Raw genomic sequence first — 13,201 nt, forward strand, 5'->3', positions numbered from 1 at the left:
ATCCACGTTCCCCTTGGCAGAGGGACATCGGCTGGCGGCCTGAGGCCAAGCACCTCCTGCTGGTCATGACAGACCAGCCCTCTCACCTCGCGCTGGACAGCAAGCTGGCGGGAATCGTGGTGCCCCACGACGGGAACTGCCACCTGGACTCCAGCGGCTACACCCGCAGCACAGACATGGTGAGCGCCCCCCCCCCCCCCCCCCCCCCCGGGGATCAGAACATGGCCGCAGGACACAGGCTCCGAGGGGAATGTTTGGGAAAGAACAGCAGAAATTGGTTTGCCTGAGGGTGAAACGAACAATCCGAGACAGTGAATGACTGCTTCTTCGGGGTTATTGATGTGTTTCTCGTTATTTTAATACCAGATGCTTCAGCAAAACAGGGTCAGCAGTATCTCATCCACATTCGGAGCCCAACACTCCCAACACTGTGGACATAGTTGAGAGTCACACCTCACCATAGCAGCCCCTCTGTTCCTTGGTTCCAGAAGCTCTGGCATCCCAGTTGCCTACTGGCACAAAGCGGGTTTTCTACTGGTCTGGGGACTGACACTGTCGCTCTTTCTCCTCAGGAGTACCCCACCATTGGTCAGCTGGCAGAGAAGCTTCTGGAAAACAGCATCCACTCCATATTTGCAGTGGAGCATGGGCAGTATAGGTGGTATGAGGTAAAATCTATCACCCACACGCCAGTGACACTCATGAAGAGAACTTCGGTGGGGGGGGGGCCCTGTGGAAAGACCCCCAAATTCCCTTCTCGCCTCTCACAGGATCTGACCCCCTTCCTGCCGGGTGCCTATGTGGGCAAGCTGCAAGCAAAGGCCTCGAACCTAAAAAGACCTGGTGCTGGAGGCCTATAAGGTAGCAGCAAAACTCGCCTCAGATGGGGAGGGGGGGGGGGTCACTCAGGTCAAGCAAAACTCGCCTCAGATGGGGAGGGGGGGGGGTCACTCAGGTCACCCATGGGCCTCATGAATATGCAAACAGGGGTTAATATCTTCCAGAGCAAAAGTTTTAATCGATTGAAAAGGTCTTACTTACATTAGCGCACTGTGCGGGACAAGAGGGCGGAAAGTACCCGTTTGTCCCGAAATAGCAGTGTGGGGGGGTGGGGGGGCATGTGGGCATGTGCTGGGGGCATAATCTCGTCAGAAGCACAGAAATGCATTGTGGTCTCATGTGAATTTGCAAAACCTACAGTGCCGAACAGAGACATGCATTATTACCGAGGCGGCCCCACTGCCTTGGCCGCGGTCCGGGCTGCACAAAGACACTATTTTTAGTTGCCTGTTTTCCCCGGAAAGACCACAGTTTAACATAAACGATTATGCCGGGACACAATACATCCATTTTGACACTATGTGACAACCACCTGGCTCTCTCTCTCTCTCTCTCTCTCTCTCGCTCCCTCTCTCACACTCTCTCTCTATCTCTCTCTCTCTATCACTCTTCTAGAAGCTTCTCTCGGACGTAGAGGTGGAGGTTGGGGTTCAGGACCAGCACGCTCATAAGTTCTGGGTCAACGTCACCGCCGTTTGTCCGAGAGGCTCCAAACCTTCTGGGCTCCATAAGTGCTCCGGTGTGCAGCCCAATCAGACGGTACGCCCTCCCCCTCCCCATTTTGCTTGTTTGACTTCTTTCCCTTTTCCCACTTTTCACCATAGCAGCTTTCTCAAGCTGTGTAAATCTCCTTAACACCCGCTAATTAGCGCCCCAACGTGAGGCTTGATCGTGCTCCTTCCGTTGCCGTGAGATTCGATCCCTGCAAGCACACGGAATTAAGGTCAAACAAAACCAGCTTCAGCAAGTCCTTACTGTCCAGATCCCCTCCAATTTCCGTAAACAGACTTTCTGCTTAGTAAGGATCCGGAATCGCTCTGTTTATTCCATCCATATTTAGTTTTGCCTTGGTAAAATGTTAGCTTTGCTCATTCGATATTTATTTTTCCGCATTTCTTCTGGTTTTGTTGTTTATAATCCTGTTACTCAAAGCAGGACGACATCCATGACACAGGCTGTGTGCCATCAGCATTTACATTGCAATGATTACTCAGAGGGAGTGTCCTTCTGCGTTTGTTTGTATGTGAAATACCAAGGGGGGGAGGGCGGTGTTTGGGTACCAGCCCGCCGGGTGTAGGGGGGTTGGCGGGAAACTACTACTAAGGGCAGAAGGGAGCAGGAAGGTGTGGATCTCACTTGGGTCCATTTCTCTGAGCCCCTGACTGTTCCTGATTGCTGGGGGGGAGCTGGCTCTAGGACAAGCCCGCCGTCGTGCTTTTGTGAGACGACCTTGGGCGCGTGACGTGCCTGAGATACGAGGGGGCTGTGAGCTCGCATCATTTACAGGAAACTGGGGGGGTACAAACATGTTTTGTTCTTGTAACACTCACTCATAACGAAAGGCTCGTTAGCGTAGGAGAATTCGACTGCTGCTCTTTGTCCTTTACTGTCTTGCACTGATTTACGTTGGTATCCATTTGTAATGTTTATTTTTATTCAGGTGATTCTTTTATGCCTGGGATGGACTTTTTTTTTGGGAAAGTTGGACTTGTTCTGCTAACACTGGGATTTGAACCTATGACATTCTGACTCAGCATTCATAGCATACGGCATCCTCAATTTACTTGTTTTCCCATCCTGTCCTGAGATGGACACCAAGCTCGCTGTGATCCAACACCGAGTAAATGATTACGGAAGATGGATGGATAGGTGGATGGATGGATGGGTGGATGGATGGATGGATACAATCTGAGAGAGCTGAGATCTGTTTTGTTTCTTTTCCCAGGTGTTTTTTAACATCACCATCGGCATGAAAGACTACCCCCCTGCGCCAGAGGATGTCCTTATCTTCATCAGACCGGTGGGCTTCAACGAGTCCAGCATGGTCCGGGTGCAGCCCACCTGCCGCTGCAGCTGCGGGGGGCAGCCTGGCTGCCAGGATGAGCTGGAGGGGCCAGAGTGCAGCGAGGGGAGCTCGGATGCGGGCTGCAGGCTGGATGGGACGGGCCCCATGTGCAGCGGCCGGGGGGAGTGTGTGTGCGGGCGCTGCGTCTGCGAGGCGTCCAGACTGGGGACCATCTATGGGAAACACTGTGAGCTGGATGACTTCTCCTGCCCGTACTGGCAGGGGCAGATCTGCGGGGGTGTGTGTGGCACGGCGGACACCTACACACAGGCACACACACTCACTTATACGCACACGGACACACACACACACTCACTTATACGCACACGGACACACACACACACTCACTTATACGCACACGGACACACACACACGCTCACTTATACGCACACGGACACACACACACTCACTTATACGCACACGGACACACACACACGCTCACTTATACGCACACGGACACACACACACGCTCATTTATACGCACACGGACTCACACACACACTCACTTATACGCACACGGACTCACACACACGCTCACTTATACGCACACGGACACACACACACTCACTTATACGCACACGGACACACACACACACTCACTTATACGCACACGGACACACACACACTCACTTATACGCACACGGACACACACACACGCTCACTTATACGCACACGGACACACACACACTCACTTATACGCACACGGACACACACACACTCACTTATACGCACACGGACACACACACACACGCTCACTTATACGCACACGGACACACACACACACTCACTTATACGCACACGGACACACACACACTCACTTATACGCACACGGACACACACACACTCACTTATACGCACACGGACACACACACACACTCACTTATACGCACACGGACACACACACACACTCACTTATACGCACACGGACACACACACACGCTCACTCACTCATTCGCACAAACACACACTCATTCGCACAAACACACACTCATTCGCACAAACACACACTCATTCGCACATACACACACAGACTCATGCACACATGGACACACACACACTCACTTATACGCACACGGACACACACACACGCTCACTTATACGCACACGGACACACACACACTCACTTATACGCACACGGACTCACACACACACACTCACTTATACGCACACGGACACACACACACACTCACTCGCACACACACACAGACACACACACAGACTCATGCACGCATGCAAACACAGGCATACAGTGTCACACACACACACACACACACAGATGATCAGTATTATCAGATATAACACAATTTCCTACTGGTTCCATACTTTTTCAAAAGAAGACCTTCATTTGCTTTGTCATACTTAACTGTTTGAACCTTCAGCATTTTATTTACTATACATCTTATTACTGGCATGATGAGGGGCACCTTGGTGCAGTGATTAACCCCCCAGCTTCTCCAGCTTACCCCCCCAGTCCAAAAACAAGCTATGTTGAACTGGACTTATCAAACTGTCTGCAGGTTGGCGCCCCAGTTAGTATGGATGGGTATTACTCACATACAGTGATCAGCAGCATAGTAAACTCTGACAGACATCTTTATAAAAATCATTTACCAATGACATCGTGTTTAAAATCATATCCTGCATGGTATTTGTTTCACCTTGGGTCTTGTCACAGGCGTGTTTGTCGGTGTACAGACAGGTTGATGATCCCTGCTTATATATCGCTGCTCCTGTGGGTCCCTGGCAGGACGTGGTGACTGTGTCTCGGCCTCCTGCCACTGCGACAGCAGCTGGACGGGGGAGAGCTGTCAGTGCCCCACATCCACAGAGCCCTGCCTCTCGCCCGACGGGCAGCTGTGCAGCGGCAGGGGACGCTGCGTCTGCGGACGGTGCGAGTGCGACGACCCATGGAGCTCCGGAAGGTTCTGCGAGACGTGCCCCACATGCGACAGTTCTTGTCAGTCACACTGGTAATTTACGCACAATTACTCAATTACATTTAAGGTACTTAAGGAGGCTTGGATCATTTGAGATGCATGTTGCATATTTTATCAGTGACTGTGTGCAGCTCAGTGGGCTGGGAAACTGCCTGTGATCGGAAGGTTACTGGTTTAAATCCCAGGGTCAGCAGAGCGATTTCACTGCTGGGCTCTTGAGCGAGACCCTAACCCCCAGTTGCTCCAGGGGCTGCGTGACCCTGTATTCTCAAGAAAAGTACATGTGCTGCTTTGGATTAAAGTAAATAAATATGATGTTTTTGAATGAATCTCCTGGCGCAACCTGAAATAGCAGGACTTGATGGCGATATCGCATTTCGTTGACATGCGACACTTTCATTTCCCATACCAGGAAGTGCGTGGACTGCCACCTATCAAAGGGCCTGCTGGAAGGGAACGCCGAGGACTGCAACCGGACCTGCTCGCCCGTGGTGGACTACGTTCATGCATTCCCAGGTAGGCCTGCAGCAAGCCCTGACCTGTATGGACAGTTATTCCGTAAGCCCGTGACCTGAGAGTGACCTGAGAGTGACGTGAGAGTGCTGTATCTGCCTACCCCTCTCTGCAGACCTGATGAGCAAAGCCGTGAAGCACTGTCTGTACCCCAGCAGCGAGTCCTGCCACTACAGGTTCCAGATGGACTCTGTGCCGGGGATCCCTCAGATTCACATCAGCAGATATCCAGGTATTGGCCGGAGTTTCCAGCCCTTTGCCGATCTTGAACTGCAACATATTTCAGCTCCCGACCAGGGGGGTAGCAAAGAATGCTAGGCCCCTTCGGTGCATTCTCCTGAATGGGGGGGGGGGGGGGATCCATTGAACGTTCCCCCTCCCACTCCGTGGCAGACCTGTTCCCAACAGTGTGACCTCAACCACTACACATCTGTTTGTTTCCCCGGTGCAGATGTAGGTACACCGGTTACACAGGACGTGCCAGTATGTGTGATATCCTTGTTTGCACCACCCCCCCCCACACACACACACACACCCCAATTGCGCACACATGCAGCATCCGTTAGTCGCAGCCTGAGCTAATGCTCTGGTAAGTCACCCACAGAAATCTCCCTGCAGCTTAAACCTCCCATGATGTGGTTCCCCCCCCCCCCCCAAGTTCAGACAGCACTTTTTAATTACAGTCCTGTCCCGGACCGCCGTGACTCAGCCGCTGCTCTTACGCGACTCGCGGCGTCCCCACCATGCTCTGACCGAAACACTAAAGGTTCTGTTGCATCACGTTCCACAACATCGGTTCCATCTGACGCGCCACCGGAACCCAGGGATGTTGTGACCGCGGCGCATCGTCCACCTCTTTTTGGGTTAACTTCAACCCTAACGGTTCCAAATCTCTTCATCTCTCTCCGTCTGTTTTTCAGTCGCGGTCCTTCGCACTTAAGGCTCACTGATTACATTAACAGTTGCACCAGCATGTCTTGTGTGTGCATTTGACTGTATGTTTACTTGATCGTCGACAAGTAAAGGCTTTGGCTGAATACACTTGTAACACCCACGTCCTCAAAAATGCCATAAGCCATTATATGTAATGCCCCCCCACCCCTGACTTCCCAGCACAGTGTCTCTTGAAAACAACCCCAACTGGCCTGTCCTCTCGAAAACGGCACATCCCATGCCTTGCTGCCAGGTTTCCATAGCAACCGCAAAGAATGTCAATACAGTACTTTGGTTTCTTTGTTTTTTTGTGTTTTTTTGGGGGGGTGCGGAGCCAGGCCCCTCGGCTCCGGTTCCTGCTAGCAGTCCGATGCGTAGGGTTTGCGTAGGGAGAGCCGGATGGCCTCATCGGGATTTTCATAGAATCCCAGGCTGACGGAGTGCCAGGTGGCGGCAGAGTGACTGTGGGCCAGAGGACAGAATTATCAGTGCCACGGTGTGTCAGCAAGACTCGTCCCGTCCGCCATAACTACTGACTGTTTTTGTGATTCAGTCTTTTTGTCTTGCCTGGTCACTTACTGAATTATTCTTAGGACCCGGAATTTTTCATTTGGTCCAGTGTTGCCCAAATTGGCAGATAGGGTTCCCCTTCTTCTGCCTTCTCCGTTCCACCGGAAATCCCACCAGACTGCGCGTGGTAACACGCAGACCCTGAAAGGGTGCTGCGTTCCAAAGAGAATCGACTGAATGCAAATCTGATTACAGAGACACTTACAGGTACCTGCACCAAGCGAAGACAGTGATGGAGCTGGAACTGCTGAAGTTTGCGCACGTGTGTGTGTGTGTGTGTGTGTGTGTGTGTGTCTGTGTGTGTGTGTGTGTGTGTGTGTCTTGTGATCTGCAGTCATTTCATCAGAAGTACCACCCTGTACCACTTTCTCATCCCACTCTCCCTTGCCAGCCTCAATTCTAAATGCTCATTTCTGAACTCAGGAGTAACGGAGTCGTCCCGCTGCTGTCTGTTGTTCTAGAATGTCTCGCGAGCCAGAGGTACTACCCCACCTTCATCTGCGTCTTCCTCCTCACGGTTCTTCTTGGACTGGTCCTTCTCCTCATGGTGAAGTTCCTACTGATGCGAAGCATTCCGAGTGTTGGCGACGTGCCGGTTTACGGCAACACAGCAAAGGTGACGACTGACCTTTGATTGCGCGTTCGTTGTTGTCGTTAAGCAGTGCAGTCTTCCAGGCTGGAGAGTAAGAAAGCATGTGTGAAGGGCACCTTGTTTGAGTCCTGAGAGACATGCTTGTGTACGCTGATGGGGTCCCGGAAGTGCGACTTTATGACCGTGACGGACGTGATTTTCCCCGTGCAGGAATCGAATTTCATGCCCACCGCCACCCAGAAGACGATAATCTACAGGCGAGGCGAGCCAGCGGAGATGCCCACAGAGGTTCAGAAGATACCTTTGCATGAAGTCTGGCACTCTGGCAGTAAGGCTTGATGTTGCTTTGACCTAACAGGAGGACAGTGAATGAAGATGTGGCCCACATCCACCCCCCACACTCCCCCAAAAAAGCCCACTCATTCACTAACCTTTCCAGCAGTCACTCAGGGCGAGATCATAAGAGACGACTGCTAGTTTCTAAATGGACTGCAGGGAAAATTTCACTGAGCTTTGAATCGGTCTTAATATAGTTGGTTTATGAACTGGCAAACGGCATCTATTCCTCTACAAGACTTTTATCAGAATATTTGTACTGTGGATTAGTGAATAATGATAATGTGTGAATGAATGATAATAATCAGCCATATGGTTTTCTTGTGTGGATTTGAGTCCTCGAACACATATGCTTTATCAAACGGCCTCAACACTACAACAGCTGAAGCGACCGATGTGTTCAGCTTCAGCCTTGCTGCTTTGTGGGGATGTAAAAGAAGAAGGTTTCGGTGGTGAAACTTCACAGACTATCTTTGAGCTTTTCTGCCATCTAGTGGCCACCAAGGGCATGATTTCTATGAACAAAAAGGTTATGAAGCAGCAATAATCTACTGTGACTAGTCCCGAAATGTTCCCTGCAAATCACTAGTGAAATGTAACTGGATACAATTCTAACCTCACTTTCGATATATATCTATATATATGGCCTGAGAAACAGAAATTGTGAAAGATCACAGAATATCCGTTGAGTGATTTAGACAGAGCTGAAGTTCGGTGGCCAAACGTGCTTTGTACTGAGAGGATGCCGATTTCATGGTAGCGGAAATAATGGGTACGGCTGTTCACATTTTTTTTAAACGGAAACTTGCACTTGCATCGCTACGATGTGTGATACTACTGTATGAAACGAGCGCAGCTGGACTGAGTAGAAGTTAATGCTTGGCCCTCAAACTCATCATCTGTGTGGGAGGCGTTAATTCAACCAAATTCCAAGGCATTACTTGTCAAATAATGTGTGTGTGTGTGTGTGTGTGTGTGTGTGTGTGTGTGTGTTTGTGTGTCTACCTACTTAGAAGGAAGTTAGGGCATTCATTTGTAAACTTAGCTTACCACAGTTTATGAGTTTCATCCTCTGATTTAAGGGTTCGTTTCGTCGAGGTGTAATTCCCTGACTCACCAGAAGGAGGCATTAAATGTTGGCGCTGGATACTTCTGCCAGCTCTGTTAAATGGTTATCAGCTACGGAACCAGGTGACCTTAATGGACTGATCTTTCTGGTCACTCCACCCTGTTAACTCCGTGCCTCCTGTGTTTATTTTAGCAATTGTTTACACTAGTTGCTGCTCTGTACGTTTTAACACTAATATTTTAATTTATTTTCACTCATCGTATATGTAAAATAATTTAAAATGTAGGTACTAAAACAATGTTCTTACTGATTCATTAGTTTTTGGTTGTTTTTTGTGTGGTATAATGTTATTAGCTGTAAATGAATTATACTAATGTATGCTTTCCATGGTACTGTTATATTGATTCACACAAAATGCATACTTAATCAATTTCAAAGCATAATGCAATAGAAAGGCACTATGAATAGCATTTCTGCGAGTAAACTTCAGGGCATTTGTATCATACGAATTATGTGAAAGTAATCACGATCACTGTGTGCTTCTAATTACTTTAAGATGTATTATTACGAACATTAAGAAATAATACGTTCCTTCTTTTACGACTTCGCGATTATGTGACAACTTTTTGTGAAGCTGCGCTTTATTTATTTACATTTGTGCTACTTGTTTTATTCTTTATATTTTACATGCTTATAAGATTATAGTGGAATTTATTAATTTTCCACGCGAGTAATCCGATTTTGATCCTTGGGATAATTTAAACAAGAAAGCCTACCCATTCAAGAATAAAATTGAAACAAAAATTCACCTGTTTTTTGTGCTTGTGTATTGCTTCTGCTGAAATATCTTTTGTCTCATTTAATTGTTGATGGATGCCTATGTGTACCCATGAATCTCATTGCGGTTCTTCACGTGGAATTTAAAAGACGTCTTGAGAGCGAGTCCTCGTGTCTTCCTTACGTGTTAACGCTTGTTTGCAGTGACATATTCATGAGCTTTGCTCAGCTCCACGGCCGATCAGTCGTGCGAAAAAAACGCCCAGCAAACGTTATTTTCCGTCGACTACGTGCAAAGTGAGTTACTAGTAACCAGTAACGGCACTCTCAATTTGTATTATCTCCATATTGAGTAAACACGTACATCCAGAGGCGTCCCGACCAATCCTGTTATTGTCCTTTTTTGGAATTCCCTGAAAGAAATTTAGATTGTATCAGAAAGTAAGATCAAACAATCAATCACAGAGCTACACAGTCACCGGACGGGGGCTTCTCTGTTCAGCATGACGCACCTGACGTTCAGTCATGCTTGTGGGAATGCTGGTCCGTGATCCGACCGTGCCCAAAAATGAAATATCTAAAAATAACTTACATTGCTGCAAAACGGGGTCATCCACGAAGCAGGATTTTTCAGTTAGCTGGGTTAATTTAAGATAGACGCCAAGAGTTTAGGTAAGGAGCATTTCTATTGGATTATCATGACGTCTATCTTAAGTTTACCCAGCTAACCGAGAAATCCGCTTCGTGGAACACTCCCCCAGTGCTACTCACTATAGGATCAAGGGAACAGGGCCCTGTATTACGAGGCCAGATGTCTTGCTTAGCTGGATAACTTGCCGGATTTGAGGTAAGGTAAGAAGTAAGATAAGGAGCGCGCGCTGATAGAACACATCCACCACACCACTAACCGCCTCAGGGATGCGAACCCGAAAGCACCACCCTATTCTGAGTCCAGTGGAACAGTGTGCAGTTTCTCCCGTTGGCTAGAGTGCCAATCCTGCCACCAACCCCCAATTTTTCTCTGGAAGCTGAAGGACTTGCTTTTATGTTTAAGGTACCCCAGTTCAAATGTACCTCATCCTCTTTCACTTTCCAGGCTAACTTAAATCCAACAAGCAATTCAGCTAAGCAAGAAATCCGGTTTCGTGATCAGGTCCCAGGCGACGGCTAAGCGAAGTGTTTCAAAACTTTAGAACTGAATGGTGGATAAATTACTTTAAACCTGTCGATCCATTTTAGCGCTTCCATCACGGGAAAAAACCTGCGATATGCTGACAGAGATAAACGTTTTTGGTTTCGTCCCACATCTGAGATGAGCTCCGGTCATGTAGGCCAATCCTGAAATATGCCTTGGGGAGCCAAGTAACCAAGTTTAAATTTCGTCAAGTCAAATAAGAAGGAGCCGAAACCTTCCTTGCCGAGTGCCCAACCCTGAATCTTTCTGCATTATGGAAACTGGCCAGAATATACAGCCAGTGGCCTCATCGATTATCAATTAATGAAAATTGCAGTCAAGCGTGTATTAACCTATTAATCATACTGCTGAAGCCTACATTCATTAAGTTGAGCCGTGTTTTAAATATGTGTATTAATTGCTGCTTTAATTACATTGTTTTTGGATTTATTGAATATTCTTTATGGGACCGTTCTCTGCTAGGGGACTAGAGGGCGCAATCTACCAACGTAACATGTTCACAGGCCAATGACCCAACAGCCGTGTGTCACAGACATGGATGAGCCGTCAAAGCCTTGCAGCAATGATCCCTGCTGTTTTGCAGTTTCTGCTCTCACCGTCATGACGGTGTTCTCGAGATACTGACAGTTGTTTTACCCACGAACAAAAATGAGATTTGAAAATGACCACAGCAGTTAGAGTGGCGTTCGAGAAATGCATCGGCACCCTTAACAATAATGAAAGGTACCGGTGAGGGTGAGCTGAACTAAACGTATCGCTTTGAGAAAATGAAACTGTCGAGAGTTGTTCCTACTTACGTCGAACTGGTGAAATTTTACGTGAAGTAATTAAGAAATAAAAATACCTCTTACCGGGTTGTTTGCATGACACTTCTTAGTTAAAAGAAGTGGAATTGTGCAATTCTGAGCAAGAATGAAAGCTGATTTCAGACGAGACAGGAATACATATGTCGCAGTTGCCTTGTTAGTCGTAACGTTTTAATGCCTAAATTAATAATGTTCTGTTGACTTTTTTTTGTTTTTAATAGGCCTACCTTGTAACATTTTATTTATTGAGACTTGTGTGTTTTTGGTTTATGTCTGTGTTTCCTGACAATCTCCGAATATTACCGCCTACTTAATACTTAATACAGGCTTACTGTAAACCAGACTTAATTAAATACTATTTTTCGTCGTATGTTCTTTCTGTTTTTCGTATTCTGTATCATGCCGTTATATTAGTTTCTTCCAGAAAACATGTTTAAAATATGATTTAATGTCGGCTTTATAGGGTAAAATTACAACAAACTTATCGGCCTTGATATTACATTTCCATAGAAAAGTTATTAAATTATTGATCCAATAAAATAAACTCGACGCTGCGGCCATATATAAAACAGCCTGTTTATAACCACAAAACAGAAAAACTGCCAGTTATCAATGCGACTTACTTATTTCACGACCGTCTCTTTGAGTGACTGTATATAATTGCAATATAAGCAATATTTAATTACTACATATAATACATTTTCTCAGTTGGCAGTGATGATTTATCAATATGTATAAATTTGATTATAACTTAGTTACCACGTATTTTGATGAAGACGCATAGTGTAGTCACACAGTGCACAAATGTGCGCTATATAACAAATGTTATTTATTAATACTTTATAATAGGTTTATGTAGTACGTAAATAATCGCCGGTTGCGTTTGCTTTTAGCCTTATTCACAATTAAATCGTTCTCTATAACGGGTCCGATATACAGTCTTTTTACAGATTAATTTCGTTTTGCTTTGGATTTTTGTCTCACGGTGTCTAATTAGATTAATTTGCACTGTAGTCTGAAAATGTGCCGTTTAGCTGGAAAATTATTCCGAATAAAATAAAAGTGTTTTAGAAATGTTTTCCCGCTGGTAACGTTTTGTTTATGTATTTAACTTTGTTTTTCTTAACATATTTGATGGGCTCACTTAACTTTAATTAACTGCACATCGCCGAATTGACTTCATAAGCACGTATTTTTGCGTCTTTAAAAGTCTAAGAGTATCGCCCTACTCTTTTAAAACTCTTTAACGTTCCAGCTGTCTGTGAAAATAAACTTTATTATTTAATATTTAATATTTGATATTATCAGCTACAATACAATCATAGGTTTGCGTCACATACAATTTGAATGCTTGAATATGTTATTATAATCTACAGAAATAATAAATATTATGATAATGACGATACACACTACATTACTACATCTGATATTTTGTTTCAATTCAAATATTACTCACAATAATAATAAATAAACCGTTTATTTCGTTCGCGATTTCACTGGTTTCTCAATTGGCAAAAGTGTTACTTAAGAAGTATCGCGTGTCACCTTGAAAAACAAAACAGTTCGAG

At 46.4% G+C, this 13,201-nt stretch overlaps 1 protein-coding gene across 1 annotated transcript in view; it reads left to right on the forward strand.

Moving 5' to 3' along the window:
* Positions 1-8,059, forward strand: part of itgb8 (integrin, beta 8) — a 21,019-nt gene extending 12,960 nt beyond the window's left edge. Inside the window, 11 exon segments of the mRNA XM_048993799.1 lie at positions 21-179; positions 573-668; positions 771-833; positions 835-861; positions 1,456-1,599; positions 2,786-3,143; positions 4,653-4,875; positions 5,255-5,358; positions 5,471-5,587; positions 7,320-7,474; positions 7,661-8,059. Of these exon segments, the coding sequence (XP_048849756.1) occupies positions 21-179; positions 573-668; positions 771-833; positions 835-861; positions 1,456-1,599; positions 2,786-3,143; positions 4,653-4,875; positions 5,255-5,358; positions 5,471-5,587; positions 7,320-7,474; positions 7,661-7,789 (1,575 nt within the window). The 3' untranslated portion in view covers positions 7,790-8,059.
* Positions 8,060-13,201: the final 5,142 nt, after the last annotated feature.

This window comes from Brienomyrus brachyistius, chromosome 23, assembly GCF_023856365.1.
Source record: "Brienomyrus brachyistius isolate T26 chromosome 23, BBRACH_0.4, whole genome shotgun sequence".
Classification (NCBI taxonomy): domain Eukaryota; kingdom Metazoa; phylum Chordata; class Actinopteri; order Osteoglossiformes; family Mormyridae; genus Brienomyrus; species Brienomyrus brachyistius.